At 38.7% G+C, this 18,926-nt stretch overlaps 1 protein-coding gene across 5 annotated transcripts in view; it reads left to right on the forward strand.

The window, feature by feature from the left end:
• cdk8 (cyclin dependent kinase 8) overlaps positions 1-18,238 on the forward strand; it is a 144,383-nt gene extending 126,145 nt beyond the window's left edge. For 3 of the 5 annotated variants that reach the window (XM_048532371.2, XM_048532372.2, XM_048532373.2), the window contains 5 exons: positions 566-638; positions 8,068-8,165; positions 13,205-13,283; positions 15,081-15,239; positions 16,073-18,238. In XM_048532371.2, the coding sequence (XP_048388328.1) occupies positions 566-638; positions 8,068-8,165; positions 13,205-13,283; positions 15,081-15,239; positions 16,073-16,198 (535 nt within the window). In that variant the 3' untranslated portion in view covers positions 16,199-18,238. The remainder of the gene's footprint in view (positions 1-565; positions 639-8,067; positions 8,166-13,204; positions 13,284-15,080; positions 15,240-16,072) is intronic. The other 2 variants (XM_048532368.2, XM_048532370.2) reach the window with 2 other exon arrangements.
• The last annotated feature ends 688 nt before the right edge of the window (positions 18,239-18,926 follow it).

Raw genomic sequence — 18,926 nt, forward strand, 5'->3', positions numbered from 1 at the left:
TATAGTTTTAGCAAATTCTCCCTACGTTTATACTCCACTTCCTTTGAAATGAAAGACAAATGGAATGTTAGCCTTTCTGTTATCCACTGAATTTGGATGCTAGCTTTTTGCAAATCATGGATAAGGACGCTCCTATTCTTTATACAACATTCAGCTCCTCTGTCCTTCCTGTCAAAGTGTAAAACCTTACATTTCCCACATAAAATTCCATTAGCCAAGTATTTTGCCCATCAGGAGAAGCAACACTTAAGAAGCAAATGGAACAAGTTTCAGTTAATGTTGGTAATTATTCAGAATAATTTAAAAGGAACACCCCACCATACAGCTACATTATTGCATGTGACTGATGTGCATGTGACGTTTGGTTAAACTACGAGATGATTGGATGGTAGTATCTATTTGTTGATTTAGATACATTGAACATTTAGTAGTATTTAACTTGCATTTGTCTGCCTTGAGAGAATTGAATTTTAGAACTAAAATATTTTGAAATTTAGATTTATTTTACTTTTGCAAAATATGTAGCATTTCTGCAAGTTAAAGGATTGGAATTTATTTCTTCCAGTTATACTAACTGCAGCCTTATCAAGTATATGGAAAAACATAAAGTAAAGCCAGATAGCAAAGCTTTCCATTTGGTAAGTCTAGGCCTTTATATTATTTGTCAATTAGTTGTAAACACAGATTTACAAACAAAACCATAGTATTGACAAAGTCATAATTATTGCTGACAAGTGTTTTTGATTTTTGCTCAAATATTATATTAATCTATAAGCATGTTGCATAATGTAAATGTATGTTAACATTGTCATGAATAACATTACCAAACGGTATTTAAAATATATCTGAAAATTATTAATTATTCATGGGATGTGGGCAAACTGGTAAGATCAGCATTAAATGCATGTCTTTAATTTCCGTTGCGACCTTGTGTTGACTTGAACCACTGCAGTCCATGTGATATTTGTGCACCTCACAGTGTTGAGTGCAATTAGGTACAGAGCTCCTGGAATCTGACAGCGTAGTGATGGAGTATTAATGTATTTTTAAGTCAGCATGATGTATAACTCAAAGGGGAACTTGAGGATGATGATGTTCCGCTGCTTTTCGGGTGATTTCCCTTGTCCTTCCAGGTGCTCGAGGCCAAGGGTTTGAAAGATATTGTCAAAGAAGCCTTGGTGATTTGTTGTGGTGAATGCTTAAAGACAGTACTCTGTATAGCCAGTGGTGGAATGACTGAATGTTTAATGTGTTGGATGGGGTGCTGGTTTACTGGGCTAATCTCTCCTGGATTTGAATCTTGAATATTTTTGGAGCTGCACTCCACCAGCTAGACGGAGAGTATCATATTATACACCTGAACTGTGCCTTTTAGATTTTTAAAGACTTGGGTAGTCAGGCAATGTCATAATCTTTGACCTGTTTTTTAGTCCCAGTTGTTAAATTTCTGGTGACTTGGCGATCCCTGGGATGTTGATGGGATGATGTTAATCACAGTGAGTGAAATGTGGAGATGGTTACATTATCTTTTGTTGGCGGCAGTAACTGTCAGGTTTGTGTGTGACTGAAAAGTCATTTGCTGACTAAATGCTTAAGCCTGAATGTTGTCCACATCTTGTTGCTTGCAGGTGTCAATTACTCCAATGTCTAAGAAAATGCAAGTGAAATTGAAGTTTTGCAATCCACTGCAAACATTCCACTGCAAACATTCACCAACTCTGACTTTATGATGGAGGGAAGAACAATGATGAAGCAGTTGAAGTTGGTTGGGCATAGCATACTATCTTGAAAAACACCTGCAGTGATGTCCTAACGTATCCCTTGTTGCAGGACAAACAATTGAGACCCATGGCTCTAGGAGTTCACTGTGCTTGAGTTGGAGGCGAGGTTCCTGTGCTTGAGCATGGTGGGGCTGGGGGCCTAGACCAGGAGCAGCACCAGGTCCTGTGATTTTTGTTCTTGTCCTTGCCTTGTGCTAAGATGATTGATCTCAAGCAGTCAACCAGCATCTTCTTTTGTGTGACACAAGCCAGTGCCATTTACCTCAGTTGACTTGAGCACCAATTTTATTTTGATCGTGTTTGGTCCGATACTGTCTTGAGATAGTCACTCTCACCTCTAGAGATCAGTTCTTTTGGCCATGTGAGGACTAGAACAGAGTAGTCCCTATGGAGCAATGACAAAGAATTATTTTTTAAATTAAATTAATCAAATAGAGAATGCTAAATAATTAAAGGGAATCCAAATTTAGCTCGTGCGTTTCAGTCAAGTTCTCGGTCGACAACTCTGTCATGCTCTGTTGGATGTTCCTCTCAGTAAATGTCCTGATCCTCCTCATCACCCTCAGGAGATTGATATTGATCCTCCATTTCATCTGCATTCAGGACATTGCCCTTTATCAGTTCTTGTTGTGATGTGTATGGCATGACGCACTGATTTGGCACAGCCTCTTTTAGGCTATACAGCTGGATCTGCCGGAATGGTCCAGGTATCTAAACCTCATCTTAACAATGCCTGTGGCCCATTCTACTGTGGACCTGGCTGAATATGAATATTGTTTTTTCATTAAGTCAGTCTGAAGGTTTTAGAACATAGAACAATATAGCGCGGAACAGGCCCTTCGGCCCTCGATGTTGCGCCGACCTGTGAACTAATCTAAGCCCCTCCCCCACACTATCCCATCATCATCCATATGCTTATCCAAGGATTGTTTAAATGCCCCTAATGTGGCTGCGTTAACTACATTGGCAGGCAGGGCGTTCCACAACCTTACCACTCTCTGCGTAAAGAACCTGCGTACTTCCCCTTCGGAGATAAAATTTTGAGAACATCCTGTTGACCTCTTCTTTTTATCAATATTCAAGGAAGAATTTTCATGACTGACTGCAGTCATCTCCCCCTTCTTTGTACATTATAAGGAAACATTCTTTTGGTTTTGTAAAGTTGTCAGTCATGTTTAGAAGGGGTACCCCTTTACACCTAGTTGCCATCCTTGTGTGGTTCATGGATTTTGGAGGCAGGACCCTGAAAGTTCTCTCTTAAGTAGCATCATGGCAGCTCCCAGGACATTTAGTGCAGACCTCCAAAATCTGGCATCAATGATCATATGTAATTTAAACCTTGGTGGAGTTGAATCTTTTTATGTTGGCAGTGTCCGCAGCTTGGTGATAGGGCACCCTCAAAGCAATGTGCATGCCTTCTGTAGCACCCTGCACATGAGACAAGGTAGCGATAGTGGAGAATCCCACTGTCTGGAATGCAATCTGTTCTGCAACGGGGAAGGATATGAACAGCTTTGTTCTGGCTGAAGTGACATCAGTTACATCTTGGATGAGTTTGAGAGTTGAGGATTGGGAGATGCCGTACTGGTTTTTAGTTGCTTCTTGAAATGAGCCACAGACGTAAAATTTCAGATCAGCTGTCATCTTGATGGCCAGAGGGATGGGCTGGCCACCCAGCCACCCTACAACAAATGACATAATTCGATGATGGTCTAGGACAACCTTAATCTGCCTCTGCATTGTCTTTCCATTTGTTTACAATTTATTATTCAATGATAAGCAAGTTGCTAATAAGCAAATATCATTTTGAAAGCACTGTTGTTGATGCCATTCCCTTTAATAAGGATTGAGAGTAAATTTATGGTCAGATTGATTTATCCTGCTTTTTATGGACTGGATGTGCTTGGGCAATGGTCAGATAAATGCCAGCACAGCAACTGTTCCAGAACAGTTTGACTTGGGAGTTATAGAGCTCAAGTCTTCAAAACTATAGCCTGGATATTGCTGGGACTAAGGCTTTGATAGTATGAGTCAGATTGGCCACTTTGCACTTCTGGCTCAAGATGGTTTCAACCCCCTTGAGCCTTGGTCTCTTTATTAAGCTGTTTGGATCCACCGTTAATGACAATGGCATATTCTTGAAGCTTTCCCACCCATCATTTTTTAAAAATGTCCAACACCTTGTGCAACAACAGAGCTTTGATCTGATCTGTTGGTTGTGGGATTGGCATAAAGTCCCAAGTGGTTCAATAAAATCCTCTGGAGAAGAAAATCTCATCACCGACTGGCCAAGAAGTAGCTCCAGATGCACAACAATGCGGTTAACTCTTTTTATTGTCCTCTGAAATAGCTACACAAGCTATTCAGTGATACCAAAGCTGCTACAATAAATCTGTTAAGACGCAAACATAACAGACCATTTGGTCTCTACCCAGGCATCGAACATGATGAAGGCATGTCCTAACATAAGCCTTGTAAATTCCTTTTCACGAACAAACTGGGACGATTCAAAATTGGGAAATCTGCCCCTCAGACTAATCAAGGTACAGCCTGACAGCTGTTCTCAGTGGATACAGCCTGTCCCACTGGATAGACAGGCCTAACAAAGTGACAGCAGTGAGACTTGAGAGTGCCCCAATCAGTTCTCAACATTGACTCTGGACTCCATGAAGTCTCATGGTATCAAGTCAAACATAAACATGGAAACCTCCAGCTGTGGAGATTGCCTAATCCTTTGTCTCCCCTGTTATTTACCACCCATTTAGTTCTGTTCTTTACCTTCAAGTTGGTATATCATTTTTAGGTATGCTTGGTGCTGCTACTGGCATGCTGTCCTACACTCTCCTTTGTACCACGTTGCTGACTATCTTGATAATGGTGGAATAAGAGATATACTAAGTCATTAGCTTACAGGTCATGGTAGAGTACAATCCTCCTACGGATAGCCCACAAAGTGTCATACATGTCCAGTTTTGAGCTGTCAGACCAGTTCTGAAGTTATTCCAAACAGCACATTCATAGTGCCACCAAGTTGCCCTCATTATGAAGTTAAAACTTTGACTGTAGAGGACTGAGATGGTCACTTCTTCTGCCACTGCTATTATGGATACTTTCATTAGCAATATGTAGATTGGTGAGAACAAGGTCATTCAGATTTTCACCCATTGGTTGTCTCACCATCTGCAGCATGGTTAGTCTTGCAGATAAGTCTTTCAAGATTTGACTTAGTCAGAAATGGTGCTGCCAAAATTCTATTAGGAATGGATGTTGAAGTTCCCCACTAGACCACATTCTGTGCTCTAGCTAAGTTCAGTTTTCTTTCAATTGATGTTCAGTATGAATGAATCCTAATTCAACAGTTGGATGACAATAAATGATAATCAGCTGGAGGTTTCCATGTGATAATGGGAACTGCAGATGCTGGAGAATCCAAGATAATGAAATGTGAGGCTGGATGAACACAGCAGGCCCAGCAGCATCTCAGGAGCACAAAAGCTGATGTTTCGGGCCTAGACCCTTCATCAGAGAGGGGGATGGGGTGAGGGTTCTGGAATAAATGGGGAGAGAGGGGAGGCGGACCGAAGATGGAGAGAAAAGAAGATAGGTGGAGAGGAGAGTATAGGTGGGGAGGTAGGGAGGGGATAGGTCAGTCCAGGGAAGATGGACAGGTCAAGGAGGTGGGATGAGGTTAGTAGGTAGGAGGTTTCCATGTTTATGTTTGACTTGATACTATGAGACTTCATGGAGTCCAGAGTCAATGTTGCGAACTGATTGGGCCACTCTCAAGTCTCACTGCTGTCACTTTGTTAGGCCTGTCTATCCAGTGGGACAGGCTGTATCCACTGAGAACAGCTGTCAGGCTGTACCTTGATTAGTCTGAGGGGCAGATTTCCCAATTTTGAATCATCCCAGTTTGTTCGTGAAAAGGAATTTACAAGGCTTATGTTAGGATATGCCTTCATCATGTTCGATGCCTGGGTAGAGACCAAATGGTCTCTTATGTTTTAGTCTTAACAGAATTTTTGTAGCAGCTTTGGTATCACTGAATAGCTTGTATAGCTGTTTCAGAGGACAACAAAGAGTTAACCGCATTGTTGTGCATCTGGAGCTACTTCTTGGCCAGTCTGTGATGAGATTTTCTTCTCCAGAGGATTTTATTGAATCACTTCGGACTTTATGACAATTTGTTTGATTGCATAACTGCTAACTCATTTTAATTCCAGACCTAACTAATTTTGAATATAAATTCCACAACTGCCGTTGAATTTATACTCCTGTCTCCAGATTTTTAGATTTATTGGTCCAATAGCATTGCCGATACTGAGTAACCAAATATAGGCGCCGCTTTTCAGTACATCAGTTAAAACTGTACTATTGCTATAGTCAATCTGTAAAATACGTTTGAAAATGGAGAGATTACTCAAACTAGGAAGAATAAGTTTTTTTTGTGCTTTTTAAATCTTGCAAAAAATTGGATAGGAGTGTGCATTCACTGTCAAAGAGGAATTGAATAAAAGCAAGATGTAGCATGACCTTGGACAAACCTGGAGAGGTGCCATGTGAGATAAGATAAAGATGAAAGTCAATAATAATAGAAATAAATTGGAAAGCAAGGTCAGAAAATGAATTTAAGATCTAGTTAATTAAAATAAGAATGTTTTTGCTTTAGTTTAACTGATTTTGAAGATAAACAAAATCTGGTGCATAGGAAAAGGGAAAGAAGCCTCTCTGTTTGTTCACAATGCACAAGGTCACCAAAGACTTGAACGTGCATTATGATGTGGTCAAAGGATTCAAACTATACCTTAATAAATCCATTCTGGAACTTTCGTATTTGTTTAAATATACTATAACGCTGCAACAAACTTAAAGTTAGTTTTCTTAGCATTGCAGCAATTGACATGGGGATATTTCTGAGGTTTAAGCTAAAAGTAGTTCAGCATGACTGCAAGCAAGCCTTATATTCATATATTATCAATGAAGGTAAAAACAGAAGGAAAGGGAGTTGAGATGAAATTAGAAGAGGTCAAGTCTAGTTGAAGGACTACAAAATGTAGAATGGGTGCTATTTGTAATTTTCTATAATTCTATTCTCTTTACACAACTGAAACATATTTAAATAACTGGATTGAAACTCTTTAAAAGATTATAGATTTCATCACTTGGAGTTATTGAACCAATAACTCCAAGTGATGAAATCTATAATCTTTTAAAGAGTTTCAATCCAGTTATTTAAATATGTTTCAGTTGTGTAAAGAGAATAGAATTATAGAAAATTACAAATAGCACCCATTCTACATTTTGTAGTCCTTCAACTAGACTTGACCTCTTCTAATTTCATCTCAACTCCCTTTCCTTATATTATAAGAATGATTTAAGATTCTAATTTTTAAATGGTTTCAGATTAGTAACAAATACTTGATTCATAAGGTAATGTTAAAGTTTCTAAGAATAATTTATTGTATTGGAAATTTGAACAAAAAAGCGTATAAATGATTTTGTTGAGCTCCCCCCAAATCATAAATCTTTGTACATTTGAACAGAATGAGAATCTCCTAGTATTTACATGTTGCACACATTTTGAAACATAACCTCATAATCGAAGGTTAGTCCTGTTGGTATGCTACATGCGTACCAGCATCATGGCTTTCAATTCAAACCTTGTTTAAGAACTGACTGTTATTTATTCATTATGTGTCACTGCCTCACTGTAAAAATGATGCTTTTGAACTAAGCATGCATGCTTAACTTCATTTGTTTAGGGTGTAGTTTTCCTATGTAAGCTTTAAATATTTGGGGATTTTTGAGCACAAGTTTTGAAGTGGTTTTCAAAAGAGTTAAAGGTCACGTGAAAAGAAACCTCTTTTATGCATGAGTAGTTTGGGTCTAGAAAACACCTACCAGGAATTGTGGTGGAGGCAAATTCAACTGAGGCATTCAAGAAATATTGTTTCCATTTTAAATTACCATCTAATGTTATGGAAAAAAACAGAAGAATGGCATGAGGTCAGAATGCTCATTTGGAGATCTGGTGTGGACTTGATAGGCTGAATAGCCTACCTCTGCACTGGAACAATTTAGTTATTTTGTGACTAATTTTACATGCTACTTGTATATATTTGAGTAATGGGAAAGACTGTGAACATAACACCTGTTTTTATGGTTATATTTAGACTTGCTGTATTGATGGAGGGATGTGGCATGAAAAATGATGCTGTTGATCATTAGTTAATGTTAGCGACTGCCATCATAATTAATTGTCTTTTTAATTTGCACTCAATTTCAGCTTCAAAAGTTACTCACAATGGACCCAACCAAGAGAATTACCTCAGAACAGGCTATGCAGGATCCCTACTTCCTTGAAGACCCACTCCCTACATCAGAGTATGTTGACTCCTTTTATTGTAAAAACAATTCCAGAATGCTATTAAAAATGGCTTGTTCATATTGTACTTAATGTAGAATAACTTTCCAAGATGATTCAGATCTATATTTCAAAATAAATGATTGCCAAAACAAAGGAGGAGCTGGTAGAAGGAGTGACCGAGTTGATTATATTGGGAAGATTTGCAATCAAAAAGAAAGGTCAAGAAGTAAGGGACTTGGATGAGGATTACTAGAACATGTCATTGGCTGAAGACACTATCTCCAGTGGTGAAGTAGAGTTGGAATTTAGGACATAGTAGAGAATAGAATCAAACCAATGACAGCAGTCAGGGCTATTGTAAGATTAGAGGAGGCTACAGAAATAGGAACAGTTAAGTCTTGAAAGGACATTAACTGTGTATAAGAGTTTTAAATTGGGAGAAAGGTAGATAGTGTATGTCATCAAAGATTGCTTGATAGCTGAGCAGTAATTTATGTTGGATGGGATATTTGCAGGAAAGGTTTTGAATTAACTGAAACTTACAAGTTTGGAGGTTGGTGGGTCATCCAGAAGAGCAAGAGATTTGAAGATGACAAAGGCAATGGCTGAAGATTATAACAGTAAGTTCCTAAAGAGAGAGCTCAGAAGAGCCAGGAGAAGACGAGAAGTTGTTGGCAGAGAGGATCAGGGTAAACCCGAAGGCTTTCAATAGGTATTTAAGGAATAAAAGAATGACGAGAGTAAGATTAGGGCCAATCAAGGATAGTAGTGGGAAGTTGTGTGTGGAGTCAGAGGAGATAGGGGAAGCACTAAATGCATATTTTTCGACAGTATTCACTCTAGAAAACGACAATGTTGTCGAGGAGAATACTGAGATACAGGCTACTAGACTAGGTGGGATTGAGGTTCACAAGGAAAAGGTATTAGAAATCCTACAGTGTGTGAAAATAGGTTAGTCCCCTGGACCGGATGGGATTTATCTTAGGATCCTCTGGGAAGCCAGGGAGGAGATGCCGAGCCTCTGGCATTGATCTTTAATTCGTCATTGTCTACAGGAATAGTGCCAGAAGACTGGAGGATAGCAAATGTGGTTCCCCTGTTCAAGAAGGGGAATAGAGACAACCCTGGTAATTAAAGACCAGTGAGCCTTACTTCAGTTGTTGGTAAATTGTTGGAAAAGGTTATAAGAGATAGGATTTATAATCATCTCAAAGAATAATTTGATTAGGGATAGTCAGCACGGTTTTGTGAAGAGTAGGTTGTGCCTCTCAAACCTTTATTGAGTTCTTTGAGAAGGTGACCAAACAGGTAGATGAGAGTAAACCGGTTGATGTGGTGTATATTGATTTCAGCAAGGCATTCGATAAGATTTCCCACAGAAGGCTATTGAACAAAATGTGGAGGAATGGGATTGTGGGAGATATAGCAGTTTGGATCAGAAATTGGCTTGCCGAAAGAAGACAGAGGGTGGTGGTTGATGGGAAATGTTCATCCTGGAGTCCAGTTACTAGTGGTGTCCCGCAAGGGTCGGTGTTGGGTCTATTGCTGTTTGTCATTTTTATAAATGACCTGGATGAGGGCGTAGAAGGATGGCTTAGTAAATTTGCAGACGACACTAAGGTCGGTGGAGTTGTGGATAGTGACGAAGGATGTTGTAGGTTGCAGAGAGACATAGATAAGCTGCAGAGCTGGGCTGAGAGGTGGCAAATGGAGTTTAATGCGGACAATTGTGAGGTGATGCACTTCGGTAGGAGTAACCGGAATGCAAAGTACTGGGCTAATGGTAAGATTCTTGGTAGTGTAGATGAGCAGAGAGATCTCAGCATCCATGTACACAAATCCTTGAAAGTTGCCACCTAGGTTGACAGGGTTGTTAAGAAGGCATACCATGTTTTAGCTTTTATTAATAGAGGGATAGAGTTCCGGAGCCATGTGTTTGTGATGCAGCTGTACAAAACTCTGGTGCGGCCGCACTTGGAGTATTGCGTACAGTTCTGGTCACCGCATTATAAGAAGGATGTGGAAGCTTTGGAAAGGGTGCAGAGGAGATTTACTAGGATGTTGCCTGGTATGGAGGGAAGGTCTTATGAGGAAAGGCTGAGGGACTTGAGGCTGTTTTCATTAGAGAGAAGAAGGTTGAGAGGTGACTTAATTGAGACATATAAGATAATCAGGGGGTTAGATAGGGTGGATAGGGAGAGCCTTTTTCCTAGGATGGTGATGGCGAACACGAGGGGGCATAGCTTTAAATTGAGGGGTGAAAGATATAGGACAGATGTCAGAGGTAGTTTCTTTACTCAGAGAGTAGTAAGAGTATGGAACGCTTTGCTGCAATGGTAGTAGATTCGCCAACTTTAAGTACATTTAAGTCGTCATTGGACAAGCATATGGACGTACATGGAATAGTGTAGGTTAGATGGGCTTCAGATCGGTATGGCAGGTCGGCACAACATCGAGGGCCGAAGGGCCTGTACTGTGCTGTAATGTTCTAAGTTCTATATTTAAGTATTCCATTCAAATAGTGCTTTTGGTGTTTCATTAAAGATATAATTCAAAAAATCAATTCACCTGCATAACATTTTTTTAAAAAATCTGCAATGGTGAAATGTTACTTTGGAGTGATAGGCAGAGGATTCACCGGGTACATCAAGGGATATCTAACTGTCACAGCATATGCTCCTGTAGCTTTTAACAAGTTGCTTTATTTTCCTTTTGCCATTAGAAAATTATGAAACTTCTGTTTTGTTTAAAAAGTGAGCCATGTTGCTGAAACTTCATCCTGTGCTCGAATTCACATTTAAGTAGGAACAGTCCTTCCCTCGAGTTGCTGTTTGAGAATTCCATTTCGGCGTTCTCTACTGCTGTCTACTGCAAGCCTAACTTTACTGGTCAATATACATGAGATTTGTGTAGCCACATGGATGAATTTATCAGTAATCTTGTAAATTGGACCTGAATAATTTTGTCACCTTTGTAAGGTTGACGCAGAAACAGAGCACATTGAAACTATTCCATGGGATAAAGACTATCCTCATCAGATCGTTGTTAATTGTGCATTGTGGAAATTTGCAAACGACCCACAGAACAGCATTTTCAGAACCAAAGAGTATGTGAAATCATCCTGGAAATGCAAAGCACCTAAAAAATAATTGAACAACAGATTAAGCCTGCATGGCTATGCAAGTGATATTCTCAACTGGATGTTACCGTTTGTTGAAAATGAGCATTCTGCCTACCATGTATTGAGCTACGTTGTGCATGAATTTTAAGTGCAGACCCACTGCCTAATGCGTAGATCATATGACCCAGAATGAACCCCATGTTCCTTTGGTTTTCCATAATAGACAGAGTGTAGACTGAAGCAGTCAATATCCAAATACAGCAAGATATCTACAACGTTCAGGTTTGGGTTGATAAGTACAGGTAACATTGGTGCCAGATAATGACACACTCCAAGAAAGAACCTGACCTCGTGCCTTGACATTCAATGGCACTACTGTTGCTGAATCCCTGCTGTCAGCATTCTAGGAGTTACCATTGACCAGAAACTGAATTATACTAGCCTTATCAATGCCATATCCACAAGGCTAGGTCAGATACTGAGAACTCTGTAATGAGTAACTCACCTCCTGAGTCCTTCAGGTTTGTCTGCTATTCAAAATGGCACAAGTCAGGTATGTGATGGAATACCACTGCCCACCCCACCAAAAAAAACTTGCTTGGATGGGTGCAGCTCCAACAATACAGGTAGTTCTGCTTTAACGTGTGTTTTGTTAATGCGAATTGGTTGTAACATGATTGAATAGCAAAAGCTGCTTGTATAATGCGAACTTTTTGCTGTTCAGGTGTACTGATTTTCTATCGCGATTTCCCTATCTCACGATTTTGTGTAGTGTGAGGTCACCTAAGAACATACTTATCGCATTTTTGGACAACTATCTGTACTCGACCTCACTGTTGCAGAACAAAACAATCCCTGTTTTTGTTCCACTTGATTGGCATCCTATTAACATTTTCAAAATTTGCAATTTCCACCACTGAGACAAGGTGGCAGCTGTGTGCACTTCAGCAACTCACCAATGCTCCCTAGACCTTCCAAACTTGTATAATCTACCAGCAGGTCAAGGACAGCAGATAAATGGGAAAATTACTACCTTAACTTTCTCAACTATTCACCATTCTGACTTAGAACTAGATCACCAAATCTCATTTGTCATTGGGTCAAAATCCTGGAATTTCCTTCCCGATAGGACCATGTACCTACACTATAAAAGGACTGCAGTGGTTCAAGAAAGCTGCTTAGTACCATCTTCTGAAAAGTAGCTGGGATAGGAAAGAAATGCTAGCTTAGCCAGCAATACCTGCATCACCTTGATGATCTTTTTTGAAAAGATCATACACAACCAGCCCATCCTTGAAAACTGAAGGCAAAACCAAACAGGTGATTGCTTAATTGGGTAGCTCTTACCTCAGCTAATCATAGTTGACTTGCTGAACAAGTTAGCATCTGTTTTTCTTGTTAAATAAATTGTCCTGATTTAATTTCAAATTTTGTTATTCTTGCAATTGCCCTAATGAGTGCAAGATGAAAAGCTTTGCTAACATATATCTTTCAAAAATATCCAAGCTAGTATTCAAAGCTGTTTATATAACAAAATAAAGACATACGGATGTTGGAAATCTGAAACCGAAACAGGAATTGCTGCAGAAACGTCCAACTCCGGCAACTTCACTAGAGGAAAATAGTTGATGTTTTGAATCCAGTTATCCTCCTTCAGGACACATCTGAAGAACCGAAGATGTTGTCACACCTGAATTTATCCAGCTAATTCTGCTTTGTATTCAAAGCTATTTGCTTGTTTCATTACAAATTTAATTTCTTTTGCGCATTGTAACAATTTATACCAGCTTTATTAAATTTTCAAGTATGGTAACTTGCATTACCTAAGATTTGACACTTTCTTGACTTTCTGACATATATTGAAGTAAATTATGTGATACGCAGCTGGGTAAGATTGTGGCCTTCAGTATATTCTTATCATTTTAAATTTTGCAGTGTTTTTGCCGGTTGTCAAATTCCTTATCCAAAACGAGAATTTCTTACAGAAGATGAACCGGATGATAAAGGAGATAAGGTAAGTGTAAAGAACAGAGCACATTTAAAAAGCCACTGTATATTATGGATTGCCTGAAATGAAACAAACAGTTCTGTAGTTCATTGTGTTGGATAAAATTATATCATTGACAGAAGATAACAATATCATTTTCCTAGCTGTAGGTTTTGTACTTAAATTAGTTCTCTGCTCTGTTCTCTAACAATTATTCTAATTGTTTCAACAATAAAAACTTGTATAGTTGTTTCTTAGCTCGCCAAGCCAGTTATTCTATGGTATGCAGACATTTTGTGACCCTTCTAAGCAAAATCATCAGTGCAACCTCTAATCAAAGTGTTGGTGTTCGCTTTCTTCAGGATTTATATGATTCTCTGGTGTGATGGCCTTGTTGCTTCCGGTTCTGTTGTTTAAGCAATGGTCTGTATGCAGGGTCTATTTCTATGTTTGCTAATGGAGTCCTGTGTTGAGAACCAGGTTTTCAGAAATTCCCTTGCGCGTCTGGTGTTCGCTTGTCCCAGTCAAACTGATGGCCTTCATTGTCTGTGTGTATTGAGACAAATGAATATTGTTCATCTCTTTTTTTTTACTGTCAGCTGGTGTTCATGCATCCTGGTTGTCAGTTTCCTCCCTGTTTGTCCAATGTAATGCCTATTGCACACACTGCATGATATTCTGCATATCACGTTGGTCTTGTTTACTGTCAGTATGAGGTCTTTTGTCTTTGATAGCATTTAGCGCAGTGTTGCAGTAGGTTTCTGTGCAATCATGATCTTATGCGGTCTTAGGAATCTGGACATACATGCACAGACCAAATCCTGAACTTCAATAGCAACCACTGTACCATATACAAAGAGAGTTGCATCAAGACACTGTTTAAATGAGGTGGATCACACTGCAACACCCCAGAACTCCTGAGAATGGAATAGGAACACCTACACAAAGTTTTCACTGACAATGGATACCCAGGACATTTTGACCGTAGATGCCCACAAAACAAATGACAGTCAGGGGACACAGTACGACAGAAGTCACTATCAACGCCATTCTACAACAAAAATACATCAGAAATGACTACCAGACTCCTTAGACCATATAAGATGATGACTGCAGTACAGAAACTTACAGCAACACTGTGCAACATGTTATCAAATACTAAAGACCCCATACCGACAGTAAACAAGACCAATGTGATTTGCAGAATACCATGCAGTGAGTGCAATAAACATTACCTTGGACAAATAGGATACATGGACACCAGGTGACAATAAAAAGACATGACCAATATTCATCTGTTGCAATACACAGAGACACACTGAAGGCCATTACTTCGACTAGGTCAAAGTGACCATACTGGGAAAATGCGAACACCAGATGTGCAAGGGAATTTTTGAAAACCTGGTTCTGAACACAGGACTCCATTAGCAAACACATAGAAATAGACCCCGTATACAGATGACTGCTAAAACAACAGAACCAGAAGTGACAAGACCATCACACCAGAGAATCATATAAATCCTGAAGAAAACAGAACATCAACACTTTGATTAGAGGTCGCATTGATGTTGCCTGGAAGGGTAATGAAACATCTGCACGCCACAGAACTGGCTCGGCAAGCCAACAAACAACTACATCCACAACCCATGCTACAAATTTTCGCTAAGATTATAAAAACTTACTTTTGATGCAGGAATAATACTTTATAAAAAGAATAACCATCTTTGAGTTTGGTGTGCAAAATTGTACAGCAAAAATCAGGATTCTGAATACTGGAATATGCTGGTTCAGATTTTTCTTTGTTTGCTTTTTTGATAACTTGAGAAGAACCAACAGCAACAGCAAGGCAATAATCACACTAATGGAGGTGGCCATCCAGGGAATCAAGACAACAGTCACACGCAAGGACCCCCTCTCAAAAAAGTCAGAGTTGTTCCCCCTACCACTACCTCAGGTGGACTTATCATGACCTCAGATTATCAGGTACAAAGTTCATTACTAAAGTTAGCATTGCTGTTTAGATGTTTGATAGGGTTAGGATTTTTTTTCACTAAAATCTGTTTTATCTTCAACTTTAGACAAGCTGACTGCTGTTTCTTAAAGGAAACTTAAGCCATTGTAAGGGAATATTTTATTATTCAAATTTTAGTGTAAGTTGTGCATCGATATTAAAGATAACTATATTACCTACATAGCAGACAAATATTGAATTTGCTAAAACAATTAAATTCAGTAAAAAGATGTCAGGCTGAATTTTAATGCCCTCAGTTGGTGTGGGAATGGAGACAAGTGCATCTGGAATGGAACATGAAGGTGTGGACTTGGGACCCTCCCTACTTTCCTGACTCCCTCCAGTTGAACATGGGAGGAAGGTTTTTTTTTCTTTAATCATTTGACTGGATGTGGGCACTGCTGGAAGGATCAACATCTGTTGGCCTTGATTTTGAGTGGGAGGTTTGCTCAAGCATCAGAGAGAGCAGTTGGGAGCCAACCACATTGCTGTTGGTCTGGAGTCATGTGTAAGCCAAACCAGGAATGGATTTCTTCACCTAACGGAAGGTTTAACCAGCAGCCTGCTGCCATCAAGGTATGTGCCTGATTGGCATTAAATGGGATCTTGGGTACTGACTAACCACAGTTATGTTATGACAGTCTTTCCAGCTAGTGTATAGGCCTCCTGCCATAATGTAATTCTGCCTATGATGTTCATTTAAGATTTTAGCATAAAATGGCTTTTAAAACAGAATATACTTCATAATTCTAGATTATAATTTTATTGAGAATAAAATAAATATTTTGACATTTTTCTTTTAAAGCGTTCCAATCCACATGCTGCCTATCAGAATCCTGGACCAAGCACGTCACAACCACAAAGCAGCATGGGATATTCAACTACCTCCCAGCAGCCTCCACAGTACTCACACCAAGCACACCGGTACTGAGCTGTATCCATTTCTCAAGCTTAATGCACTCACTGAGACTACAGACTGACCATATGGCTGGCAGCCTGGGTCTGGCTCAGTTCCCAAGAATGTACTGTATATCCACATTAGCCAAGTTCTTTTCTTTCCACAGATGGAGCAGTGCCTCCACAATGTAAAGTACTTGGGTTAGACTTGAAAAGAAAGCTCTAGCACAGTTTGTGTTTATTGACATGCTGCTTCCATAGTTTACTTGACCTGCTTCTTCAGATCAATTGTTCTCCACTTCTCTGCCCACCCCTCCTTATGGTTACATCTTGTAGCAGTTGAAGCTGTGAATGTGCTAGAGCAACCATTTTTAATTTTTGGTGATGAATGTTCTTGCTGTTCAACACTTGTTTTGTGAATAGCAAGAAAATATCTGCTAATCTGGTACTTGAAGAACAATTATGTTTAATAGTCATCCATGATGCAGACTATACATTATTTGGTACAAACTTCAAGTTTGTGTGCATATTGTGGTAGGTTACTTTTTGTCTCTGTTTTATGTCAAATATATTTTCAGCACAAGATTTTATTGTATGTAAGCTTCATAATTTATCAACAGATTGTAACCTCCCAAAGTCTCCATCTGGGCAGTTTTAAATGTATATCTACGTTGTCCAAGCACACCTATAGCATATCCCATCCCATTCTTTACAATTGACTTGAGTTATAACAGCTGCTACATTTAATTTTACCAGCAGTAAGTGAACTGTACTGAGTATTGTATCTATGATCTTTATCCAGTCTTTCAAAGTACATTTACTTTGGGCAGTGTTTTTTTTATTGGTGTTGCTGATTTGTGAGCATGCTTTGGGGGTAGCAAACAAAAAGAATGTGATGTGTCTCCATGTTTGCAGCTTCAGCTCAGATATTTTGTCAAGAATTCGCAAAGCTGACATTGTATAGTGGATTTAATTTTTGTTGAATCATTTTTTTTAAAATGAAAATGTATGTGCTTTTATTGAGTGCCCTTAAGATGAGTGTGAGATGTAGGAGAGCCTTAGAATTCATTTAAAAAATGTAATGTGTACTGTACTATTTTACATGAAAGAAGCAAGTGTTCTGACAATAAATTTTGGAAACTTATAGTATTAACTTTACTACTGTTAAAATTTATTAAGTATTGCGGATGCCTTTAATGCATTGAATGAAATACCTTTGATTCCATTTTGTTGAGTACAAGAGTACACAGCTGGAACCTCAGCATTTTTTCTCAACTAGTTCTTTATATCTCTCTCTTTAGTTTTCCATCTTAATTATTCTTATAATTTCTTAAAAACTTGCAATCTATGCAATAGCCACTTTAACACATGGTTGACAGATATACTAAGGCAGTTGCAGTCAATGTTTTCACCTGTTGGGCATTTTCATCTTTAAATTTCATTGGCAATGCACACAGGTTTCTGACACCCTCTTGTGGCCAGTAAAGTAACTTTGCAAAGGAAAGTTTGATCAGGCACTGCATTAATTGTTGTCATTTGCTTATATAGTTCCTTTAAATAATTTGTCTGAGCATATTTTACTTTTTTGTTACTCTTAAACTAGAAATTTCCAGCATGGCTATGTGGCCAGACATTTTTACTGTGCTAAATCTGGAGAAAAATATAGATACGTTCTGTAGTTTTATTCATTGGCATCTCTCTCTCATTATCACTACCAAAAAAATGTTTTTGAAGGTATTGAATGAAATGTTATTCACAAAATACAGGAAGCCCACTTATTAGAAACCTTAAACATGTCAGGCTTAGAATACCTCTTGATGGGTCAGTCAAGGAGCAGCATTGATGGTATCTGTGGACTGAAGAAAGCATGGATGTGGGAATAAAAAGTAATATTTTAAATATTTGTAAAATTAAATGCACAGAATAAAATAATATCAATTACATTTTAATTTTTGTTTATATTTTTTTCCTCTTGACTTACCACCTCACCCACCCTTAAATTGTGAACTTTACTTGCACATAATAACAAATGATTGGGGATGATGAATCAGATACTTTATTAAACTAGTTCAAGACTGACCTTGAAGCTTCTCAAAGTTCACACATATAGACATGGAAACTTTGTGACTATTGGTTCAATGAAGGTCTCTGTGTGAGAGAGAGGTTACTAGCCATCCTATAATAAAGTTTTGCAATCAATACTGCTATGTTGTGTCACTGAGATTTTTTTTAAGGTCTGTCTCTCCAAAACACATTTGTTAATCACTACAAAGGATGTTCTGGAAAAGACATTGCTTTGTGTAGTCACAGGGGTTTTGAAGGTCTGTTCAAAGTTCAACTGTACTTGAACAATTGACTGGATTTGACTCACTTCATTATATGATTTCCTGTTGTTTGCAAATTGAATTGCATTATATTTGACAAAAGGCTAGGAGAGAGATTAAACGTTTATTTACCGAGCATGTTGTTTTGATCATGAATGCAGTATCTGGAAGATGATGGAGGCAAACTTAGTCACAAGTTCCAAAAACAAATTGGGTACATACTTGAAAATGATATCTTTCAAGAAGTATGGGAAAATAGTACAGGAGTGGGGCTCAATCAGTTAATCAAAGGCATTATGGAGTAGAGCCTCCTTCTGCACTACATGGTTTTGTGATTACAAAATAATGTAATTTCATTGTCTTCTTGAAGTGTATTCAAACAAATATCTAGGCTTTAATAGTGATTTTTGTGAAGGGGTTAATGCCTAGAAGAAATGC

This window comes from Stegostoma tigrinum, chromosome 6 (assembly GCF_030684315.1).
Source record: "Stegostoma tigrinum isolate sSteTig4 chromosome 6, sSteTig4.hap1, whole genome shotgun sequence".
Taxonomy (NCBI): Eukaryota; Metazoa; Chordata; class Chondrichthyes; order Orectolobiformes; family Stegostomatidae; genus Stegostoma; species Stegostoma tigrinum.